The sequence below is a fragment of the Anopheles arabiensis genome, chromosome 3 (assembly GCF_016920715.1).
Source record: "Anopheles arabiensis isolate DONGOLA chromosome 3, AaraD3, whole genome shotgun sequence".
Taxonomy (NCBI): domain Eukaryota; kingdom Metazoa; phylum Arthropoda; class Insecta; order Diptera; family Culicidae; genus Anopheles; species Anopheles arabiensis.
Genome location: NC_053518.1, coordinates 15,848,389 through 15,873,057, shown reverse-complemented (window position 1 = coordinate 15,873,057; position 24,669 = coordinate 15,848,389). Strand labels below are relative to the sequence as shown.

The 24,669-nt window shown below is 47.1% G+C and overlaps 5 protein-coding genes across 7 annotated transcripts; 4 read left to right on the top strand and 1 right to left on the bottom strand.

Annotated features, from left to right (window-relative positions):
* The first annotated feature begins 358 nt into the window (after positions 1-358).
* Positions 359-2,760, top strand: LOC120902420 (intraflagellar transport protein 52 homolog). The gene is made up of 7 exons (XM_040311142.1): positions 359-703; positions 783-885; positions 973-1,087; positions 1,175-1,332; positions 1,476-1,745; positions 1,834-2,082; positions 2,188-2,760. The coding sequence occupies exons 1-7, from the start codon at positions 594-596 to the stop codon at positions 2,479-2,481; spliced, it is 1,299 nt and encodes a 432-aa protein (XP_040167076.1). The 5' UTR covers positions 359-593; the 3' UTR covers positions 2,482-2,760.
* A 312-nt stretch (positions 2,761-3,072) lies between these two features.
* On the top strand, positions 3,073-4,354 carry LOC120902182 (cytochrome c oxidase subunit 5B, mitochondrial-like). Its single transcript, XM_040310729.1, has 4 exons — positions 3,073-3,269; positions 3,731-3,904; positions 3,996-4,039; positions 4,139-4,354. Exons 1-4 carry the CDS (start codon positions 3,191-3,193, stop codon positions 4,199-4,201), a joined length of 360 nt encoding a protein of 119 aa, XP_040166663.1. The 5' UTR covers positions 3,073-3,190; the 3' UTR covers positions 4,202-4,354.
* Positions 4,355-5,039: 685 nt separating this feature from the next.
* On the top strand, positions 5,040-7,242 carry LOC120902181. The gene has a single exon (XM_040310726.1). The coding sequence runs from the start codon at positions 5,515-5,517 to the stop codon at positions 6,493-6,495; it is 981 nt and encodes a 326-aa protein (XP_040166660.1). The 5' UTR covers positions 5,040-5,514; the 3' UTR covers positions 6,496-7,242.
* Positions 7,243-8,266: 1,024 nt separating this feature from the next.
* LOC120903828 (protein MCM10 homolog) lies at positions 8,267-11,236 on the bottom strand. Its single transcript, XM_040313470.1, has one exon. The coding sequence runs from the start codon at positions 11,137-11,139 to the stop codon at positions 8,734-8,736; it is 2,406 nt and encodes an 801-aa protein (XP_040169404.1). The 5' UTR covers positions 11,140-11,236; the 3' UTR covers positions 8,267-8,733.
* A 343-nt stretch (positions 11,237-11,579) lies between these two features.
* LOC120902804 (facilitated trehalose transporter Tret1-like) lies at positions 11,580-22,340 on the top strand. Of its 3 annotated transcripts, XM_040311804.1 has the most exons (7): positions 11,580-11,732; positions 11,808-12,385; positions 12,460-12,700; positions 20,204-20,469; positions 20,545-20,736; positions 20,949-21,097; positions 21,164-22,340. In XM_040311804.1, exons 3-7 carry the CDS (start codon positions 12,579-12,581, stop codon positions 22,094-22,096), a joined length of 1,662 nt encoding a protein of 553 aa, XP_040167738.1. In that variant the 5' UTR covers positions 11,580-11,732; positions 11,808-12,385; positions 12,460-12,578; the 3' UTR covers positions 22,097-22,340. The 3 variants fall into 3 exon arrangements, with proteins under 3 accessions (XP_040167738.1, XP_040167739.1, XP_040167740.1); XM_040311805.1 differs by lacking the exons at positions 11,580-11,732; positions 11,808-12,385; positions 12,460-12,700 and adding an exon at positions 15,615-16,093; XM_040311806.1 differs by lacking the exons at positions 11,580-11,732; positions 11,808-12,385; positions 12,460-12,700 and adding an exon at positions 15,615-16,103.
* Positions 22,341-24,669: the final 2,329 nt, after the last annotated feature.

Sequence of the window (24,669 nt, the reverse complement as noted above, 5' to 3'; positions counted from 1 at the left end):
GTTTCGTTCACGCAGCTGTGCTTGTTAATCATCGTTTAATCGATAATGGCTCCCAAAGGACATTTAAATGATTTTGGAAATTTCCAGCATGGAGCAACTTCTTTTTTTTGTTACACCTACGATAGTAACTCGAGTCACTATGTGTTACCTTCCGAGAAAATTACGCAAATGATAGATGTGCTCGATACGCTACCGTATCGCACCATGGCAGTGATACGCACCCCCCGGTGGCGGCACACGTGGCGCAGCTGGTTGGTTGTCACGTAACGCTTCGCCGTAACGCCCGTACGGACGGAGCAGCTCATATTATTAACCCGCCAGGCGTCGTAATACCATTGCCATAGCAACCCACCTTTGCCAAACAATCGGCGATTTTCTGCGTGTAGGACGTTTTTCGAAGCGTTCGGCACGTGACGTTGTTGTTTATGTGCGTTTTTCTTGCAAGCAGCAAGAAGCGCTGGTTCTAAAGCGTCCGAATGTTGGAATAAACCTACAACGGTATAGAATTTTAGCTCTACCGGCGTGTGTGTGTGTGTGTGTGATTAAGAAGTACCTGGATTACCTGCGGCAAGACACAAACTTCCCGCAGCACGATGAGCAGTGCAACGATTCTGTTCAACGTTTCGAAGAACGAGCTCTTTAAGCTGGCCGACAACTACAAGACACTGCACAGAAAGCTGAAGGTGAACCATCGCGTTGAAAGGTATGTGTTGAGGGAAGCACACATCCGCGGGAGTATGCTAAGAGGGATCCTAACATTCCCTTTTCCGCCCCGCCGGTAGTAACAAAAGTGAGATCACGCCCGAAATCCTAAAATCCGCCACCGTGTTTGTGCTGGCGGGACCGCAGGAGAAATTTACCGAGACCGAGTTTCAGCATCTGAAGGTAAGCGTTTGCCGTGGGCCGTGTCATTTGAGCTGTTGCAATACGTAAAAAAAAAAACAAGTAATTTTCCTCGTCTCACTAATTAAGGACTATATTAATGATGGAGGACGATTATTGCTGCTGCTGGGCGAGGGCGGTGAAGTGCAGTTCAACACCAACGTAAACTTCCTGCTGGAGGACTATGGCATGACCATTAACAACGGTATGAACAGAACGCTGTCCTTATTCCTGCTTTCCTGCTCAGAAAGTATCCTCACATCTCCCAACCCTTCTTTTGCCCTCTCTGCAGATGTCGTTGTGCGGCCGCAGTACTACAAATATTTCCACCCAAAGGAGGCCCTCATCAGTGGCGGCGTGAGCTGCGACACGATGAACAATCTGCTGCTGGAAGGGAGCAAAAGCATTCTCACGTCGTTTGATTTCATGGACGATAAATACAAAGTCGAGGTGGGCAAATCGATTTTTAAACCGATCACGATCTCGGAGGGCGGGAGAATTAATGATCGTGCCACGTGGTTCCTGGACATCGGATCTGGTTTTTTCTTTCTCTCTCATCGCTTTCGTTCTTTTTACTCTCCTGTGCCGCACAGTTTGTGTATCCGTTCGGTGCGACAATGAACGTTATTAGCCCGGCAAACGTGCTGCTCACGACCGGTCCGGTAGTGTACCCGTTCAACCGGCCGCTGGCCGGCTACTATCAGAACGAAAACAACGGCAAGCTGGTCGCCATCGGTTCGGGACACATGTTCCAGGACAAGTACATCAGCAACGAGGTCAACACAGCGCTGTGGGACAGTCTGCTGGCGATGGTGCTGCAGGATGAGTTTAAATTCAAACCGTCCGACTTTAACGACCTGGAGGTACGGGCGTCGCGGTATTACGGTACCGTCGCGTTAAAAATGATTAAATAGGGCTCTTTTCGATATCTTCCCTCTCTCGCCCTCACAGATAAATGACTACGCCGTCATACCCGACACGATCTATCTGGCCGAGCAGCCCAAGATCTGCCTAATGGATTCGCTCGATTACGACATACCGGCCGACTTCAAGAAGCTATTCGATATGTCGCTCTACTCGATCAACAACGATCTGCTGCGCGATGTTATCGGCACGTACGAGAAGCTGGACGTGCAATATGAACCGCTCAAGATCATCAAACCGCAGTTCGAGATACCGCTGCCGCCGCTGCAGCTTGCGGTAAGTACCGAGCGCGGCTGCCGTTTGACCTTCGCGGGTCAACGTGCCGTTTTGGTGGTGGCGATGTCTCATCCCGTATGGGGAATTCTGCCCTTTTTCGCACAGGTGTTTCAGCCGATCTTTAGCGATCTGGCGGCGCCACCACTCGAGCTGTTCGATTTGGACGAAGCGTTCAGCTCGGAAAAGGTGCAGATCACGCAGCTGACCAACAAATGCCTGTCGCCGGCACACGAGGGCACCCACCAGCGGACGGTGGACGAGAAGGAGCTGGGCTACTTCATACAGGAGTGCGGGCGCATACTGAAGGTTTGCCAGGACGATCAGAAGATGTCGCCGAAGGAGATACTGAACGCGATCAGCGTCAAGATTGCGCACTACAAAAAGCTGGACAAGGACTAGAGATGGGGGATTTAATGCACAACATGAATAAAACCTTTGTTTTGTTCTGGTAATTGTGTATGCTTGATGTTTTTTTTTGTGGCAAAACGAGTGGAAAAGCATATCTTACAAGTGTCTATACTTACGAATCGAATTGTTTGTAACATCCATTGAGATAATTGAAACTACCGATAAAACATACACTTGATATTACACACAAAAACACTACCAAAATGGGAATTTCTAGAACAACAAATCGATTCTCAAATTCAACGAATTGTTTACATGATCCCTCAACCCTACAGTGTAAATTTCATTTTTCGATCAATATAATTACATTATCATTTAAATCAACCAGTGGGACAATTTTGTAAAATAAAGAATTGTTGATTCATCAAATAATTTTCAATATTCTATAGCACAAACAATCTTTTTTTAAATATATCAAACTTTTTAATTGTTTCTCCTTTTCTCCTTTATTTTCTTTTAACCCCCATGCAAACAACTGCCATTTTGAGCTGAGCCGTTCTGTCATCCAGCGTAACGTCACACGCGGTCACGCCACCTTCATCCGTCAGCCCGCCAGCAACCTTGGGCGCGCTCTCACGGCACGTCAAAGCAATCGCAGTCGGTGAGAAAACTCTTTACGAAAAGTGCAATCCCAGGCCGACGACGAAAAGGCACACTTTTTCACATCGTTTCCCCGTCGCGTGCAAAAGCATCCACACCAATGGCGTCGCTGTGCGGAAGAATTGTGCTGGCTGCGGCCAAGCGAAACGTGACCTACACGCCCGTTCGATTTTGCAAAAGTAAGTTCTTCTCGGTGCCCCCCGAAATATATTGCACAACACACATCGTCGTTCCGCGTGCGTGTGTGTGAGACGGATGGAGCGATCGAAAACTTCTGTCTGACCGAAGTGAGAGACAGCGGCGGGCCCTGTGTATGTGTGCTTACGTAATTTGGAAGGGCAAAAATCCGCATCCTTCGCATCGGAAAAGGATGAAAGGCGTGAATATGCAGTGCCGGAAGTACGATCGCCATCAATCGAGACCAGCTTGGACCGAAAAAATGTCCGGAAGGTCACTAAAACACCTTCCCGCTGTACGGCGACCCATCCCCCGCTCTTCAGCAACACTTGACACTTGTCTGGCTGTGCTGGAGGCGACGTGATGGTGTTTTTTTATCAGCCGCAGGATCCGGCACAGCGGAAGAAAAACGTTTCTCTGACCCTTTGGTTTGCATTCGGCTGATGCACCTTTTCTCTTGCAGTGATGAACGACCCGATCGAGCATGCCACCGGTATCGAGAAGCGTGAGCTGCTGGCGAAGCAGGCAGGCAACCCAGATCCGTTCGATATGCGTGTGTTCAAGCGCGGACCGGGCACCAAGGATAGCCCGAACCTGATTCCATCGGCATTCGATGCTCGTCTAGTCGGCTGTGTTTGTAAGTGTTGACTAACGCCCCTCCCTTATGTCGGATCGTGCATGATCGATTGATCTCACCTGAACGTTCCTTTTTCCTTTGTCTTCTCCAGGCGAGGAAGACCAGACCTATGTCCAGTGGATGTGGCTGCACCAGGTGGGTGGAAGAATCAAATTCAACATCAAATCAACGTTTTAGTGCAACCCATCGCACATATAAATAACACCTTTGTGTTCTATTTTTGTTCCATTTTAGGGCCAGCCGAAGCGTTGCGAATGCGGACACTGGTTCAAACTGGTCGAGAAGGCTCCAGTCTAAACGGTGGCATATCATCCCACACCTGCCACCCTGCTGTAGAAATGAAAAGCAAACTAAATAATATTTAAAACCCCTGGAGAGCATTACCCTTCGCGAAATAAAGAGAAATCCAGACCGTTGAAAAAAAAAAACAAAACAAATCCAACTACAATACAGACACACCACACCACCTGGGATCATAGTTTGGCATTGGTGGTAAAGGGAAGAAAAAGTTCATCAAGCTTCTCGAACGGGAGGATATGCATTCATGCATCTACATCCAGGTGTGTGCGTTCCGATCTGCCATAACTATTGGTTATACAGCTTTTTCCGTCTCTAAAAAGAGGACAAATCAATAGAACATCGCTGGTGTGTCCATCTACAGGTTAATGAGGACTAGAGGAGCAAAATACCCGCTTCTTGCAAGATACTTACCCATGAGTGTGTTTGTTCTAATTGGCTACAGCAACAAAACGATACGCCCTACAGCAAATTCACGATAGCAAAACCAATTTAGTGTTATCCAATAAAACAAATAATTTTATTGAAAGCTAACATGCGTTTTGCTCTGCATATTACTTTCGGTGCAGCATGCGGAGGATGGCTTACTCTGTTTATTTACATCGAGAATGATGATTAATTACACGCTAAAATAGGATTTAATCCCAAGTTAATCGTTTGTTAGTTTTTCTAATCCAAAATCTTATAAATTCGTTGAAAGATGAAGATTTTTTCATTCTTTTCCCTGTCCCCACGTATCGTCACGAGGCCAATCCGGCCAATGAGCTTCTCCACCATGCAGCATAAACGCAAACCCTCAAGTCGGCCATAATATTTACCTTTTCTTCCCTACCGTGACGGCGACGTCAAACAGTGTCATAACAAAATAGTTTTTCACCCAACAAAAAGGCGTTCCACTTCTCAAACGCGTTCTTTAATTTAGGCTAGAGTGTAGTGTGTGCCTGTGTATGTGGGGGGATTGAGTCGCTTCTGTATCTGCTGGGCTGGGTATTAGCGATGAAACGGTCAATTAATTGAGCGAGAACACTCGCGCACGGTTCGGCTAAAGCGGGGGTAATCGACGGGGCACCCGATCACATACCAAAGGGCAGCTCTCCTCCCCAGCAGCAGCAGCAGCACCATAGCCCAGTGTCGGACACGCTCTGATTGCCATCTATATAAGCGTAAGAGGCTATTGGCATCTGGTGAACGCGAGCGCCCATCGCTTGCGAAACCGCATCGAAAGGGCCCTCTTTCTTTCGGGCGCTAATGTAAGGCACAGCCCCGCTAAACAATTTCGCCACCGCCCATTCCGCAGTTAGCCTTGGCGCACGATGGACTCCACACTGGACCGCACGTACGTGTCGGATTACTTTGCGAATCTGAACGAAATCTCGAAAAAGATCGCCCTCGACATCGACGAAATACGCGGCGCGTACGAGCACATCTGGGAGGATCTGAGCCGCGAGGAGCAGATGGAGATAGTGAACGAAACCATCATCAAGCCGGAGCTGGCACTGAAGTACTTTGACAACTTTTCCACATCGACCGATTCGCTGCAGCGAATCCTGGGCACGGATGATGACGATCCCACCACCGGGGGAGGCGGGGAGGAAGACCGCAACGCCAACCGGTACGATGGCAAACGGCTGCAAACGTTCCAGTACGTGCGCACCGGCCGTAAGGTGATCACGGACGACAGTGTGGGCCTGTACCGGGACGAACATTCGGCGCCGTTCTCGCACAAAACCAAAAGCCAAATCAATCTCACCCTCTTCCCACCGGACCGGGCCGAACCGGACGCGAAGAAGCCGCACGACGTCAGCGTGAAGGCGGCGGCCGGGCTGCTGGCCAAGAAGCTGCTGCTCAAATCACCGAAACCGGACGACGCGAACGGCGGTCCGCTGGCGAAGGGGCGCGACGGGGCGGCAGCGACGAAGGCGAAGGAACTGCCGGCGTACGACAGCGAGCAGAACATCATCCTGACGGAGGAGGCGTACGGTACCAAGGCAACCGGGGCCGGCTTCCTGAGCAAGTTTAACAATCTCATCTTCAACCAGTCGACCGCACTGGAGATGACGACAGCCGCATCGGCTGCTTCGATCAATGGCAGTGACGAGCTCGATGGCGGAGCGCTCGAGCAGGACGAGTTCGATGCGGACAACGACAAGGTGAACCTGTTCACCAAGAGCGCCAAAAACGAGTGCCTTCACCGTGCGCAGTCCTCGTCCGTGGAGGAGGACGACAAGAACTACGACGAGCTGAACAGCCTGCTTGGCAACAGTAAAGGGTTTGATTTTCTCAACAACTGGTAAAGTAAAGGACAAAACAAAACGTAACAAAAGAAAGCTTCCCTCTTGCCTTAGCAGTAACGGTAGCACAGGCACAACACACCAAGTCTCATGACGCATGAGCGCTCTGCTAGTCGCTTTAGTTCTGTCTGCTGCGCCCCATCCCATGGTGAAAGGATAGGTTTCAGGACAGTGCAGGGCTGTAAAATATTCTTATTCTTTCCCGTGTTTCCTTGCAAATCGCACCAAAGCACTGGCGATTAAAAAGCCTTTTTCTTAGTCTGCAGTTAGCTAGAGCACTGCTTCTCTGGAGCAGAGGACGCATTAGCTGTTTGCTCGCTATTAGGACCTCTCTACTTAGGACTCAACCCACTCACCTTATGAAATACTCAAACACGAGAGAACGAAATGAACAAATATCAAACAATTCCAGAACAGACTGATTGTAATCTCACATCATGCTCCATAACAGAACGTTTGTAACCTCACGGCAGTAGAAGCGGTGGCGTAGCGCGTAGTAGAAAAACAAGACTAAATTGTCCTTCCTTTGTAGGCACACACACACCCCATCTGGCTTAGAGGAAACCACCAGGGGGGTTTGGCATTGAAACCAAAAGCGACAAAGAATTTACTACTGTCCCCTACTCTATTCAACCAAATCATAGTAGCCTTCCGTCCAAGTTGGACGGAATTTTGGCTCCCTGCGCATCATTTTAAGGCCATTATTATTCATCGTTTAGGAATTAGGTATAAGGGCAATATACAAAAAAATTAGGCCACACTCCCTTCAGAAGAGTTGCTGGCCATTACTAATATATGTACTCTAAACTAGTGCTGCAAAATGTCATGAGCATCACGAGGTGTTCACCAATGAAAACAATGAACACATCCGTGGTAGCTTGATGGTCATTGCTGATACTCAATGAAAGTAAGTCATGACATGCGGAAAGCGACATGCGAGTGCTTGAGTCAAATGGGAATCTCTGACTCACAAGCTGAGCTTAATGTCGCCACAAGCATAATCATGACTTTTTTCCGGCTGTGAACAGTGCTGCCAAATGCATCTGTTTCAGTCACCACTACTCACGACTGAAACGAAGCTCAAATCAGCTCACGTAAACATCTGAGATGATCAGAGGTGAGACTCAAACAGTTGGTGGATCAATCAACATACTTGGTGACATTTTATTTAGCACCCAACTCTTGATTACTCACTTGGTCATGACATTTTTTGTCGATCTGTTGATTGTCTGTAGGGTCAAACAGAGCGAGAAGACATGCTCATTTTGTTTCTTGGAACCACTCACACGCCCCACATATCTCCCATGACTATCGCGATGATCACCGACTGAAAATATCGCGACCAAGTGATTGACCAAGAGTTGGTTGTACAAAATGTCACCAAGCATGTGACGGTCGCACCAACTGTTTGAGTCTCGCCTCTGATCATCACAGTAGAGCTCGTGACGCTGACATGACATTTTGTTTCGGCCAAAATTTGTCATAACTATGACATTTTGCGGAACTGATCACAGTAAAAAAAGTCATGACCTAGAAGCTGACCAAGCGATGGTCGCATTAATGTCACGAAGCATGCATTTATCACACCATTCGTTTTGAGTATCACCTCTGATTATCACCATTGAGTACGTGACGCTGACATGGATTTTGTTGCAGTCAGATTTTTTCATGACATTGACAGTGACATTTTGCAGCACTGCTCTCAACTACTTTCTATTCTCATTCATCGCTCATTTTTGGCCACGCTTTCCCTAATGGTTGGAAACGGGGGGCCACACATATATTTATTCGCAAGCAACATCATTTTTACAACTAAATTAAACCAACAATCATTCAGCGAAATATCAGTAATAACGGTAATACCTCATCTTCATCAACACGAAAACAAAAGAAACACAAACACACCCATGTTTAGCGCCTAGTGATGATATTCGAACAGAGAAAACTGACAAGTTAATGATAACCGATAATAGCTCCAGCAAACACTCAGACATTTCGCATCGTTTTTGGTATACAAAACTGTATTCAGTGCTCTCGTAGGAAGAAGAGTCAATAAAAGCATCATTCATACATAAAAAAGCGGTTACAAGAGGGCTAAATGGAAACAATGAGAACGTAGTGCCCTGTAAAAGAGGCTCCAAGAAGGTGAGTTTATGTATCAGTCAACATGTTTTACATTTATTTCAATCAATTTATCTTGCCTTAATTTACACAAAGTCTCTCTTCCTAGGTGCACCAACCTCAGCTCTCCTCCGGCACGAGCAGATTCAAACTTGCACTAGCGCCCGCCAAACTGCCCAAATACTTCTCCTCGTCGCCGCGTATCGACAGCACATCCCCTACCTGTATGCCACGCTTCTCCCGCATCATGGCGCACCGTTCCCAGCGCGAGCTTTGGCAAGCCTTGCAACTTACCTTCGGTATCCGGAACAAGCTGACCGTCCGATTGCCACAATCGGCACAGCGGAAGAAACGCTTCTCCGCATCGTGTACCCGCAGCTGATGGCCCTCCGTCTTGCACCGGTCGGCGGCCGAAAACGCAATGTACTTGCACTGCGCACAGCTGACCGCCTTGCACGCCATCTTGAACGTGTTGAGCATTTTCTCCTCCATCGCTTCCTTGCGCTCCAGCGACTTGAAGTACTCCTCCTGGTGTTCGTTTTCCCTCGCCACCACCAGATCCTGGTGGGAGGAGGACGCCGCAATGATCCGTGCCATGTGCTCCTTCCGCGCCCGCTCCTTTTCGTCCTCCTCGGAGGGCTGCAGCTTCGGGCGCTTGGCCGCATTTTCCTCCCCGTCCGGTGTGGCCACATTCGACTTCGACAGCTCCTCCAGCACCCGCTTCTTGCCCTGTTCCGTCCCGCGGTACTTGATAAAGTTCGGGTTCGCCTTTTCGAGCGGCTTTTGCTTGATGATGGCCGCCGCACGGGCCCGCGATTGGAGCGCTTGCTTGAGCGACACCTTCTTGGCGGTGAAATCGATGTCGAACGAATCGCGGCTCAGTTTCGGTACCGTTTCGAGGCTGAACTTTCGAGTTGCTAACGAGTTGGAGGATGGCGTTCCTCCGCTTTGGGAGACGGTTGTCGGTTGCGATGGCGTCGTTGCTGGGGTGGAGGACTTCAGTGCTTGAAGCGATTCGGTCGATACGCCCAGACTTTGCAGCCGTTGGAAATCTTTCTTCCGCTGCTCAACGTTCAACTCCACCCGAGAGGCAGACGATTTGGGCGGTTTGGCGGCGACGAGCGCAGCGGCACGATAAGACGGCAACGAGGACGATGATGATGATGATGGGGAGGCAGCCCCGGACGTACCACTTCCCCCACTTGCACCCTCAAACGGCGAGCGGAAGTAATCGGACAGCGTCATCATGCGGTTACGATCCTTCTCGATCTGCTTCGGATGTTTGACCGCTTTTACCGCGCTAAAGCTTTGCCCGGCGTAAAACACCTCGTTCTTGCCGAGCACCTTGTTCCGCAGCTCGTTCAACCCTCGCCCACCGGTCGACGTTAGCAGACCGCCCCGATTGCTTGCCTTGTTGTACTCCTGCTTTATATGGTACACACAGTACTCACACTTGCCCAAGTTTACGATGGAGGTACAGCGATCGCCATTCTTCTTGCGACTCCGGCAGGTGCCCAAATCGCGCGACTGTCCCAGCACCATCACCTTCGTAGCGCGATCGATCGACAGCGTGGCCTCGATGCTTTTTTCATTGTTATTGTTCAGCACGTTCGGGTTCAGTACGGCCAGTGCCGTACCTTCGGCCGTTTTCCACAGATCCTTAAACGCCTGCCCGAACATGAACAGCGTCACCATCTTGATGTCGCCGTGCAGATCGCTCAGCTTCCAGATGGAAAACTGTTTGCCTTTGGAGGTGGTTTTGGTGGGCGATTTGCTAATCAGCACCCCGCCAATTGCCCAGTCCTGCTGCAGATCGACCGTTTCGATAAAGTTGCGCAGCCGCATGAACGGGACCGCCCGCTTACCTTCCATCCGCTCCTGGAGCGTTTGGCTGGATATGAGCGGATGTACTATGCGCAGCCCGAAGATGGGATCGGTGTGAACGGTTGCCTGAAACACGGTCGGGATGCTGCCATTGCCGACAGGGGACTGTGTTGCTGTGCTGGTAGGCTTGCTGGTGCCAAGCTGTCCAGTTGCCTTCGTAACGGGGGTGTTTGATTGTTCCGCTGCACCACCAGTCCCTGCCGAAGGTGTTTGTGGCGAGCTGCGATTGATTTGCCACAGCTTCCGATCGACCCATGTCGACAGGGCTTGGTCCGTTTTTTCCGCCTCCTTCGTTTTCAGCAAATCGTTGATCTGTCGTCCGTACTGGTTGTACTTGCGCTCGAGAAAGTTTCTCGTTTCTTCATCATCGGACGAATCGAGATCAGCGTCACCAGTCACGGGCGCTTCGGCTTTCGCTGCTGAAGGTGTTTCCGGGCTAATGTTGCTGTCCGTATCACCCACGAGAAAGTTGGATCCTTCGAGAGTTAGTTTCCGTTGCGGAACACCACCATCATCGCCGCTACCGGTGGAGGAGGAGCGATTTAACTGTTCCCGTTCATGTTCCGCTTCGTTTTCTTTGTAATTTTCTAACAGCAACTGTTCCAGCTCGTCCACATCCAAATCGTCAATGTTTTCGGACATTTTTCGTGCACGCTGGTAGAAGAGAACCTAATTGAATAAGCTATTAAATAAATTACTTTTACTGGACTGGGAAAATGTGACCTGTTTTGTTTACGGTCTTTCCCGCCTTTCTACCACCAGCTGACATTCAGAGAAGGGGATTGACAGCAAACGCTTCCGTTCAAGTCGACATAACTTGTCGATGAAACGCTTCAAATATATTGGGATTGATTTTTTCTATTTAGAGCATGATTAGAGCATATTTAGTGCAAACAGCCCTTCTATTATTTACAATTTGATACGTTCTTGAGCAAATCAATTCGTTTTAATTATTTTCTTCAAAGATTTTATCAATTTTCATCGACGGAACGCATCGCGCACATCTCGCTGTAGCAACCTTGACGCTACTCTACAGCTACCTTGAGTTTGTTGTTGTTGTGCTGTGAAAATCCAAACAAATCGGCACAGTTTCACCCGGGCCGGGAAAACTCTCTTCAAAAGTCTTGAAAATGAACGATTTTTCAACTGTTTGTCGATTGTGCATTAATCCCACCGCTTCAAACGTTGAGGACGATCAGATTTACCAGCAAATAAACCTTTGTCTTGGTTTGGTTGTAAGTAAAACCAGTTGCTCCGGTTCCCCTTTGCTTTCCTGTCCAATTGACCAATTCCTAATTTTTACCTTGCAGATAAATCCCACGAATAAATCATGGCCATGCCGTATCTGCGGCAGCTGTGCTAAAAAGGTGAGAGAATTTCACAAATATCGTGAATCGTGTTGGGATGTACATAATATGTTGCTGAATGTTTTGAACGGCGAAGATAGGGGTGATTCACATAATGGACATTCCACCACCAAAAATGTCATGGAAAAAGACGACGAAACCACTAATAGTTGCAGTCATGAAGTAACAGACGACTCCAGCGATACAAAAGCGCAAGGGGAGCCCAGCAAAGCACAATCAAACGTGGTAATATGTGAGATATGTGGTAAAACAATGCTACCCACCTACTACCAGGGCCATCTGAACGAACACAATGGGCTTAAACCTTTCGCCTGTGTCGCGCCTGGCTGTAGCAAAACGTTTTCCTGTCGACATGGACTACGCCGCCATAGCTACTATCGGCACAGTGGGCAAATGTTTCTCTGTCAGGAGTGTGGGAAAGCATACAAATCAAAGCTGGAACTAAGCACACACCGACTGCATTTGCACACGCGCGGCAAAGCGTTCGGTTGTGAGGAGTGTGGAAAATCGTTCGTAACTAGGTAAGTTGCTGGAATTGGTATAAATATCTGCGATATAGTACATTTGGTCTATAAAGTCCTTGTTGTATTCACAGATCATATCTAACAACTCATCGGAAAGCACACACGGGCGGACCACAGATACAGTGTTCGTACTGTCCAAAGATGCTGTACAGTAAAAAGGGATTAAAACATCACGAGCTGCTGCATACGAATGAGCAGCTATTTGCATGTGCGAAATGTTCTAGTAAGTTTAGCACCAAACGGCAATTGGATGGTCACGTACAGCGAGGATGCGCAAACAGGGGGAGTGGGCATTCAGCAAACAGTTATCAGGTAAGTCAGTGTTTATTATTATCAATCGATCTCGCGTGGGTCACATACAACTGATCCGATAGGGTTGTTTGTATTGCCATTGCTGCTCTTTAGCCCATAACTGCAAAGGTTTTGGACGCTTCTTAGAAGGAGACGCTCCAGACATTTATGATAAATTATTCATATCATTCCAATCAACTTCTGCATCATTCCTCTCCTTGAAAAGGATTTGTAAGGATTTATGTACTGTAAGGAACGTACTAATCAAGAATTCAAGAGAGGAACGATGCCGAAGTTGATTGGAATGATAGGAATTATTTATCATAAATGTATGGAGCGCCTCTTTCTCAGAGGCGTCCAAAACCTTTGCAGTTTTGGGTTCACTGTATGACTCATGTATTGCGCTGCATGAATATGTTGCGTTTAGAGCCTTTCGACAAGAGCTGAGGTCGAAGAGCAGCAATGTAAATAACAAAAACGCTCTATCGGAACAATTTTATGCCAACCTAAACTACTCGCCCGGACGCTACCGGAGTCGTTCAGACTCATCCAGACTCATACGGACTGATCCGGACATTACTGGACAGATCCGGATTGATTCGGACTGATCCAGACTGATACTACTACTCCTACTCTATTGGTTGAGTAGTTCTGGGGATTATACATCCTCCGAACTAAAACAGTGTCTCAACCAGATCTAGTGCAACAATACCAATCGGAAATGGAGTAGAACCAACAAAGGAGAGCAACAACCATAAACCGAGTATCCTGGAGGACAGGTTACCAAGCTGGCCTTATCAACGCGACATGAGCGGGCACCCCTGTTGATACCTGTCAATTTAGTCATTTAATCTTGTGATCATATAAAATTCCCCTTCATCCACGCTGGTGGTTTGATTTGTTCTGCTTAATTATGTCTAATTAACATAAAATGTGCATTTAAACCAATTTGCTAACACGGAAATAAGAAACAGCAATCTACAGCCGCGAGGGCAACGATCTCGTCATGATGTGTAACATTTAAAAGATTCGCTTTTTTATGTCGCCTGCTCACAAGCAAATGTTTTGCGCGTTCTGCCCTGCTGACCTTCTTCCGCCCAAGGTTGACCCAAATCGTCACGCCAAACCGGACGGCACCTACCGGATGATGTACACCGAACATGCGGACAGCTTCAAAACCGGTTGCTTTCGGTTGCGACCGATTTCGAAGGATATCATATCGCCATGGGCCTGCATAAACGCGCGTACAAAACGGTTTATGTTCCCATTTATTGATACCACTGGCACCACTTTTGTTCTGGCACCATTGCCCGATCGTGTTAAACCCCATTCCTTCTAGGGGAGTTGATACGGATCAAGGACGCGCATACGCGTCGATAATCGGTCCCTTTTTTGATGCGCGTTGCTTTAATAACGCGAAACTAGAACAACGCGCAAGGTTCTGTCCGGGCAGCGGGTAGGCAAGACATAAATGTGTGTATTTTAATTACTGCCAGCATTAGTATAGCACGGCCCGCTGCGAGATGAACGTTGGAAGCATACGTTTAGTCTGCTCTTCTTATCATACGTTGCAAGCCATTGCACAATCGTTACAATCGTACGTGCTGCTGGTTAAACTAAAACTGCCGAGCACACGATCGCTACCACGGGGATAATCTACCAGGTTTGGTACTAAATGGTACCGTCCCGTTTGTTGTGCTACCGATCCATTATCATTACCCGTGAGTCATTGTTATTTTTCTGTGTGTTATTTTCAAACGAAAGCGAGAAAAAAAAAAAACACATTTTTTTGCAGATTAATTCGTTATAAATTACCACCCTTTTTGATTCAAAATATGCGCTCAAACAGGCCCACAAAGGCACGAAAAAGAAAGGTATCTCCCCTGGAGATCGGCGTCGATTGGGCTACCGGCAATGAATTGAGCCACATTGTTGTACGTCTGCCGCCGCAGGAACTAGAATGATCTTCATCGCTCGCGTTACCGGGTTGGCCGGGAAACACGAAAAACAGCAAACCGTTCTGAATCGTTGTGTTTGTGTCGATTGTGTGTGTGTGCTTGTTTTCGGGCTTTGGCAGGTGGGGAAATTTGCTAGAAATTGTGTACTAAGCGGGTAAGGCAGATGATGTTGGTGGCTTTAAAAAAACAAATAAACACCTTTTTTTTGCTCTCTATCTGTACATACATGCGCGCCAAACACCAAACCACAGAAGAAAACAACAATAAATGGCACACATAAGCTTGGGTGGGTAGTGGCTTCTAGAACATTTCTAGAATGTTTCAGATGCAGATTTTCGATGTGTGTTTACCCCCTGTAAGGTGTAATTTTGATTTTTAAACGACTGTAACCGCACGTGGTTTTTTTTATGCGCAAAGGGGATTTAAATTTTTAGTACAAAATTAGAACAGCTGACTCTGTGGGGGGGGGGGGGGAACGTGGGGGTAGTGCACTTTCGATACGTCACCAACGTAACCGTAGACCTTGCCCTGCAAACCGTGCGCTCGCACCGTCTGCTGCCGCTTCTCTTATCTTTCCTCTCGCGGACACACGCGCAGCCGCAGGTGATTCGCGCAGCCCTCACAGCGGGGTAAATAACACCGGCGCAGCCCAATATATTCCACACCCAAACACCCATCGAGTGCAGCAGCCCGCAAATAAGGGTAGTGGGGGTCGACAGAGAGAGAGAGAGAGACAAACGGGCATATAACGCACCGGGACGCGCTGGGGCTGTTGCGCGTTGGAAGGTGGTGCGTCTCCATCAGCGCCTGCTGAGAGAGTGTGTGCAAGGCATGGCAGGAAGATCGCGGGCAAACATGACTATGACGACGGTGGTTGACGATGATGATGATGCTGTTGATGACGATCGACTGAGGGTTTGCGGGTGGTTGAAGCGCGGGCGGGTTACAGCCCGAGCCCGAGCATAATACGATCGGCGGCCCATCGAAGCCATCCCAGTCGTGTTGAGCAGATCGTCGCGAAAGGAAGTCTGCAAGTGCTCCTTCTCCTCCTTCTGGTGGTTTTCGGTGTTGGTGCCTTTGCCTCTGATTGCGTGGTGTGCTGTTTCGCGTGTGTCTAGGCCTTTCCAACCCCACACCCAACCATCCAACCAACCAACAACGACAACAAAAAACTAAAACCGGCCCAAGTTTCGGTGTGTGCTTGTGTGTGTGTGTGTTTGTGTGCGTTTTTGGGCGCCTCGTGAACGTGGTGTCGTGACGCGTATCGGCCCGCACGCTTTGGGCAAACAGGCCGAGCAGGCAGGTTGGCAACAGCACCGAAGCAAAGCTGCGTCGAGCGAGTCGATTTCGCACGGTAGTCGTGTAGTGGCCAGTTTTCACCGTGCAGAGAGAAACCGGTGTGGCGCATAATATAGGACCACTTTTCGTGTAGGGGACACCACGGACGGACCAAGCGGTAAGCACAAGTAAGCGGGATTGCGCCTAAACTCTCCCTCGACCCCTACCAGGGAACATCAACGGGGAGGGTGAAAGGGTTTTTTGCAAAATTTATCGCGCAGGTGATTTGTTATAATCAAGCTGGAACGTTCGGTGATGCGATCGCATCGGGCAATTATAAATGGCAACAAGCAGCCTGAGGGGGGGGGGGGGGGGGGGGCAAAAATGGAGATGGGTTCGGCGGATTCGAGGATCGTTCGAGGATTGTAAAAAAGGGGTTTTTGTATTCAGAAAGGCCAATTTATGGTTAAATTTTTAACCACTTGTGTGCGTTGGAGGGTGTGTGGTTTATGTGTTTGGTCGTAACCTTTAATCGTTTGTCCTTTTGAAGATATGATATATTATGGTTTGATTTATTATGGAAATTAATTGAAAGTTTTAATTAATTAAAATATTTTAAAAAGCTTTTTTTTTAATTAAAATGAATTATTTTAGATGATAAAGCCATCATTTCCAGCTCCACAAATCTGATGTGCATCTTCTTTCACTGTTTCGAATGGATCAGATCAGACGCAAGATTGGCTACACGCACCAACTGATTAAATAGAAAATTGGGGGAAAAAGAAATGTCTGGCAGTTTCCTCCCCGAAAACTGTTCGAGGAAATATGGTTATTGTTTGTTTCGTATTTGCCACACAGTGTTTGTGTGCCATTGTAAATGTGGCCGTGTGTGTGTGTTTGTGCAATACAGTTTGCCACAATTAGTTAGAGAATATTGTGTGCCATTCAGCATAATTTACATTTAATAATATGTTGCTTTAATTTGTAAATTTAAGAGCATTTTTTGTTGAATTTCAAATTTAACGTTTTACCTCTTAAAAACACTTGTTTTTAAGGTGTTCGGAAGGTGTCCCAGAAAACAGAAAAACAAATTAAGGACTTCCCCACTCAAACCACACCCCACGAAGGTTATCGAAAGGTGGTTTTGCAAGTTGATCTTTCTTTCTTCCCCCAACAAAAGCAAACAAAACGGGATTTAACCAGTCAATAATGATTGAGCGATTTTTTTTCCGAGACACTGCGAGACTCTGCTTCATTATGCAGAGCATCTCCCCCTTTTGAAGAAGACCCCCCTTCAAGTTCCCACACTCATCAAAAGAGGCTAAAAGGGAAGATACCAGTTTGATCATCATCCGATGGTCGAGGCGAGAGCAACACGATTAACAAAACAACGCCACTGCGCCCAACGAGATCCGGCACCAGGACACCCTTCACGGTACCGAAGAAGGGGGCGCCATAAAACCGATTCCGACGGTTCGACGACTGGGGGGAAGGAGGTTAATGGCATTGAAAAATGCATCTGTACAATCAGAACCTTCCAATTAAACCTTCCCATCTCGTCTTCTCTATCTATCTTCTCGCCAGACAATCTTGAGCTTATGGCAAACCGGTATCTATCTTTATTTGCTAGTCGCTCCTTTAACTACCGATAGTGAGGGTGAAGGTGCCCTCCCCCCCTTTTACCACACCCCCACACAGCTTGTTCAACCTCGGTGGAGGACATAAATATTTGCCCGTTTCCCCGTTGTTTGCGCGACACTGGAAACGCAGGGTTGCGCTGCGTTAGGGCTTAAAACTATGTCACGGGTGCGATCTTCCGCGAAGGGCAAGGAAAGTGCATCGAAAGAAAGCTGCCCTGGGGCAAAAGGTATGCAAAAGCCACCCGAGCCGAGTGGGCTAAAAATAACGCGCCCATCGGCCATAAAAAAGAACGGTTTGGAAAAACAACGCTGTGACGTTGACGGACGATCTTGCGATAGCTGTGATAGCAACAGCTGTTGCCCCTGCGAACACCGGCGCGAGCCTTCAGATAACAACGCACGATCGGGCCAAGATAAAGTGAACCCACCCTGAGCGGCTTGGGGACTTGGGAACAGAACCTTTAGCGCCTGAACCTGACCCGTGTAAGGTCCCCCTTTTGGCATCGCACACACTTTCCTCGTACCTCATCCCTTTAATGTTTGATCGTGCATTACACCTGGCCTAGTAGATTATACAAGAGAGCGCGCGGGTAATCTCTCGGAACTCGGACAGCTCGGGATGGCAAAGAAAACATTCCACATCTCACCATATCGGTATGTGCAACTCGCCCTGTTTACTTGTACCCTGTTTCTCCGCACTCGATAGCACTCGAAACTGGTTCAACCCGGGGTTGGTCAATCTCTCTGAAGGCGGCTCGATCCTCCGGTGATAATGGGGCACGTGGGACAGATTCTAAGATCTGCCTTTTTCCCGTTTTCTGCTCCTGAGACCATTGCACAACGAAAGTGCGACGATGCTAATGCTTTGGATCAATTTAACTATCAATCAGTACCACCAACACAGTACATTCTAGTACCACAAGGTTGTGTCGTTGGAAGCCAGTGCTCCTTCCGTTTTGTGGTATCTTTTCTTGGAAGACTTTCGATGAGTAGCTAATTGTTGGGGCAAACAGACTGAGTGCGACGAATCGGATTTACGCAGTTTACGCTACGGGAACACATGGTGACACATGGTGGGTGGTGCATATTTTCAGCAATTAGCATGTCTATAGCAATTGCCGGCTTTGGATGCCTCCGGGTGAGCGGGGGGATCAACCTGAATCATGGTCCTTTTTGCTGGTGGTCAATAACGTGCAGCGACGACCTAGACATCTGGACGCAGAAATAGAGCAGGATGATTGTATTCTTGTTTAGGAAGAAACTTGTTGAATAAACTTTAATTTAACATTAAATGATAAATTAAATATTCAAAGTTAAATTACTTCCAAATTTGGTAGGTGATCATGTTATCCTTTCCTGATCTAGGCTTTCTTGGGATGGCCTTTTTAAAGATAATTAGTCAAAACTTGATGGTTTCTCACGTTTATTGCACTGTTCTGGTCGTGTAAATAATTAATAATAATTAATAAATACCTTAGTCAGACCCATCAATATACTCTGAGTATAAGAGGATCATGCAATTAATTGCAACACGTTAACGATTCACCAAGTGATCACAAATCCAATACCGCTCAAGCAAACTGAACTCGATCTTATCGTTTTGAAACAGTTCCTCGATGCCTGCTGCTCGATACAGTGCTGTAAAAGACGTATTAATGATCCTGCAACTGTCGGGACAGTCCTACGAACTGGATCTTGATCATTTTTATGTTCTGAAATAGGTCCTACAACTACTTCTACTCCTCTTTCTGAGGTTATACCCCGGTACCCCGGTTTCAGACCAGCTACTGAGGCTATATGTCATATGCTATAGGCAACTAATTCTGAACTTATTCTGATCACGATGGTGATCTTGAGCCTATGTTCTCTCGATCGTGGATTCGTTCCTGTACTGCAACTTGCACTTATCCCGATCTTTGAAGAAATATTGAATCTATCCTCGATCGTGGAATCCATCTGAAGTATATCCTGGTCTAAGAACAGGTATCGGATCTGTCGTAACTGGTACCAATCCTCTCTGGGTCTTAGAATCATTTACGAATCGATCCTGTATTAGAAAGTGATTCTATCCCGTTTTGAAACCGATCTCGAATCAATACCGGTTCTAGCAATGATCTTGATACACTTTACGTCCTATAATAGGTCCTGGAAATACATCTTCATCCTGGGATCTACTCTTAATCCTATCGTAGTTTTGCTGCTGTGCTATTCCAGTCCTGTAATAGGCTTATATAGTCCCTTTTGTAAGCACTTAAATGAAATGAAACGATCTTACACGTTACAGATGATTTAAAACACTGATATAACAAACACAATTTCCTTTGTCGATTGTACACTGGAGATAAGAAACATTGCAGTGTCCACAGTTTCGATGTAAACGACTTCATTTTCAACATCCGCTTCGTAAACGGCCAACCAGGGGATGTATTATTACTGTTCCCATTTTTCTCGTCGTGTTGTGTTAGTCGTAAAGTCGGAATATAGTTTTACGATCCACCGTAATAGCACAGTTAGAATCGTTTTGAAGCATTGTGAAGCAAAATGGACTTGCTGGGTCAAACAAATATACACACATTATTTCACTGCAACAGTGTTTTGATGCGTTTTTATCTTACAATTTCCCTTTCCCCGTTATCCACATTTTGCAGGAGCGATAGTATGGATAAAGCACGCGAAACCCCTTCCAACATGCCGGCCGATCCATCGGCGAACAAGGCGGCCGAAGCGTCGGCTTCCTCGGGCATTGCGAAGCTGACGAAGCGTGCCGCCATCACGCAGATTATAGCCGCGGTCGTCGCTAACATTACGATCATATCGTCCGGCATGGGCATCGGTTTTCCGTCGATCGCTATGATGGAGCTGACCAACTCCACCACGTCCGTGGTGCTGACCGAGTCGGAAGCGAGCTGGTTTGGTAAGTGAAAGAAGAAAAAGCACCCTTCTCCGTGTCAGCAGATTCCTAATGTGTGTTCTGTTGCGTTCCATTCAGCATCCATCACCTCGATCATGTGCCCGTTCGGTGGGCTACTGTCCGGCTATCTGCTGGATAAGGTCGGCCGCAAGCGCACGCTCTACTGCATCAACATCATCTCGGTCATCTCGTGGGCCATCATGTCGTTCGCCAGCCGTACGGACGCATCCGTACTGTTTGTGGAGCTGATCGTTGCACGTGTCATCATCGGTAGGTAGTGTTGTTCGGGGTTTTTTGTTTCTTTTCGGGTGGTGTAAATGCACATCTTTGTACTCTATCGAGACGCTTCTTTCAATGCATTCTTTCAATGTTCCGGAATGATAAAGTTCAATATGTGCCTGCAATGCAGGGAACAAGCCGCGATCTTGATAACGACTGAGAGCAAGATAACTAACGGGGTGGCGCCTCCTTTCTCTTTCCAGGTATTGCTATCGGGCTTTCGAGCACGCCGGCCTCGGTGTATGCCGCCGAAGTTGCACACCCACGGCTGCGAGGCCGTCTGACGCTGCTCACGGCCGGCTGTACCGGCATTGGAATGCTGCTGGTGTACTCTTTAGGCTACATGTTCAAGGTAGGCGCCAACGCAACAGCCACGCCCATTGTAAGCCCCCTTGAAACTGAACCATATCTTTCACAGGAGGACTGGCGCTACGTCTGTACGATCTGCGGCGTGTTTACTGGCGTGTCGCTGATCACCGTTATTCCCCTGCCGGAGTCACCGAGCTGGCTGGTGGGCAAGCGGCGACCCCAGGACGCAGAACGCTACCTGAAGGTGATACGCGCCATCAAGGAGGATAATCATCCGGAGATAAAGGCCGAGATCAAGTCGCTCGAAGAGAATGTGGCCCGGTTCCGGTCGTCCGAGACGAAAAAGTCCTCCAAGCTGGTGCAGCTGAAGAAGCCGGAAGTGTACAAACCGCTCTCGATCATGTGCATCTTCTTCCTGTTTCAACAATTCTCCGGCATCTTTGTCATTATCGTGTACGCGGCCAGCTTCTCCGTGGAGGCAGGCGTTGCGATCGATCCGTTCCTGAGCGCGGTGCTGGTAGGGCTGACTCGTGTCGTCACCACCATCCTGATGTCGTTCATTTCGGACAAGTTCGGTCGCCGACCGCCGGCCCTGTTCTCCGGGTTCGGTATGGCGTGCTGTATGTTTGGGCTGGCGGCGTGTGCCGTGTTCCCGGTGGCCGACACGCAGTACAACTGGATCCCGACCGCACTGCTGGTGGCGTTTATCTTTACCGCTACGCTTGGCTTTCTCACGCTACCCTTCTCGATGAACGCTGAAGTTTATCCGACCAAGATCCGTGGCTTCGCGTCCGGGCTGACGATCTTCTTCGGCTACACCATGTCGTTCATCATACTGAAGAGCTACCCGACGATGGTCAGTGCGATCGGTAATGAGAATGTGTTCCTGTTCTTCGGACTGGTCGCCCTGCTGGGCATCGTGTTCGTGTACTTCTTCCTGCCAGAAACGAAGGGCCGAACGCTGCAGGACATTGAGGATTACTTCCGTGGCGGCAAGGAGGCAAATGCGTCCGAAGTAGACAAGCAGGCCTCGAAGGCGTAACGGTCCCGACAGCGGGGGGCACCTGGGAAACACCGAGGGAGTTTTAGATAAGCGAAACCACTAGTCTGTGATAGGAGGAGTGCGGTTCTTTTCGGAACGGGTGCGGCTTAATTCGGAGACAAAAAAATACTGTTGACATTTTAGATCGATAAGCATTTTACAATCTCACTAACGCCACTGTATTTAAGGAAGAAATGGAAATAAAGTGTTGTAGGCGTGTTGAAGGCGCGTTTAGTAAAAGGAATGGTTGAGTGGGTGGTTCCGTTTGTTAACGATGACGTGATGACATGGTTGAGCCCGGTTACATTGTGGGCTGTTTGTTTAGCGTTACTGGGTGTAAAATTGGCTGGTGGTGGCTTAAGTATAAGCTAAGTAGTTATTCACACGTTCTTGTTAGGCTTAAACACAGTCCAAGTCGAAGTCAGACTACTGTTCGAGGAAATGGCTTTACATTGAGCTCTTTGTAAATTGTTATTGTACCAGTTAGTCCAAGACTAAACCATTCGGCAGAACAAATGATGAATGAGCTTTCTTGGAAAGAGATAAGTCTGCTTTATTAATGATAAGTGAGATAGTGGAGGTTTAAGAGTGTTTGTATAATTACTAAATAACGCTGGGATATGGTTTGTAGTGTCACGGTAATAAAATCCGGTTACAGGGCGCACATCAAGATCTAAGGCGTCATCCATCAACTATGTAACGCTGATAGAGGTTACACGTTACGATTTGTTACATAGAGCAGAAAGGTAGTTAAACTGTTCTTCCGTAACGCAAAATAAAATATTTTATTTTATTTTTATCTAATGACAAACGAGTAGTAAACGAGCATTCTTCTTCGTGACTAAACAACCTCTGCCATTATGCCGGCCTAAAAAGGATTTCGCTAGACATGTACCACGCAGCCGAATAGTTCGTCATCGCCAGGGGGCCATACGGTTCATACGAGGGTTGAATTTGAAATTTGAAATGATGTAAGTAAGAGCCCTAATCTCACTTAAATTGTACATGTGTCTCATAGATAATGAGGATTAAATGTGAAAATAGGAAAAATAAATGATTTCTTAGTGTTTATCCTTATACATGTCGAAAACACAAATAATTATGCCATAAATTCACAAAATCTCATCTACAACCCATGTTTTAATGTTAAACAAGAACTCGCAAAGCCCAACATATATTTTTAAAGTTAATTTAATCGAAAAAATGTGGCAGAAAAATTAAATAAACCAATAAAAAACATGTAAACGAAGTTTGACCGGGGGAGATTTTTGCGTTACGTAATTGATGGATGACGCCTAATACCTATTTTGGAACTGAAACTAGGCTCATTCTATTTCTATTTGACCCAAACCAGAATATCCTGTAGAAATATCTCTGGAACATATCCAGTTTCATAGGAACCCTATGACAGATACTGAAACTCATACCAGTTCTTGAAACGATCATGAATACATACCGGTCCTGTAACTGACACTGAATCCATCCAACAGTCCTGTAGCTGATACTGAACCCATACCAGTCTTGTAATTGTTACTGGTCCTTTTTCAGTCCTGGAACCGATCACGAACCGATGCAGGTCATGGAACTGAATGTAAACTCATATCGGTCCTTGAACTGATACTGAATTCATAATTCAGGTCATGCAACTGAACCTAGAACCGTTCCTGAATCGTTATTGTTCCTAGATCCGATCTAGAACCCACACCAATCTACTTCTAGTCCCATATGCTTCTGAACAGATGATCTAAAACAATCCGTAACTGTCTCAGGTCTTGTTCCGGTTCTGCAACGATTCGTGAACGTGCTCCGGTCCTTGAACCGACACAATGTCTATTCTTATGCAGTAACTAATTCCAATATTCAGCGTACAAATCTATCGAGGGAATTACCGTCAGAATTTAACTCAATTTCTTTAGTGATCTTAAAGTGATTCTCATTCTTTTTTGTTATCTAATTAGTTGATTTAATGTTTGATTCCCAAAGAAATTGATTAAAATCCCTTTTAGTTCATTATTTACACTAAATAAAACAACTTCAAAAACGCATAAAGCCTCTGCCAAACATAGACCATGTTATGCAAATGCAGTTCCCTTATTTACCCGGTCCAACCAAAAGTCCCCGTGGCACATGGCAACACGGTGAAAATGGAAATATTTATCTTTCCACAAGCAAGCCAGATAAAAAAAAGTATGACACACTAGATATTGTAATTATCAAAGATCTTCCGACAATTATCTGCATCCCATGACCAGGGCAACAATACAGACACACCCCGGTTTTCTGTCACCGTGTCGGGCTGATAAGACACAGTTGGTTGCGTTAAAAACATAATTCTACCCCTCTGGAAGTAATCTGTGATGGTAAACATTTGTCCCCAAAAGCTGTGTTGTTGATCCGTCGCGTTTTATCAAGTACCTATTCCAGAAATAGCATTGCTTTTTCTTAATTTATGATTTTTGTTTTTCTTTTCGATTTCGATTCGAATAACACACTTTCCAATCAATCAATCTTTGATCGCCCAGCAAATGACTCACTGCGGCCAAAGTGTGTAGGCTAACGTTAAGGTGTTCCTA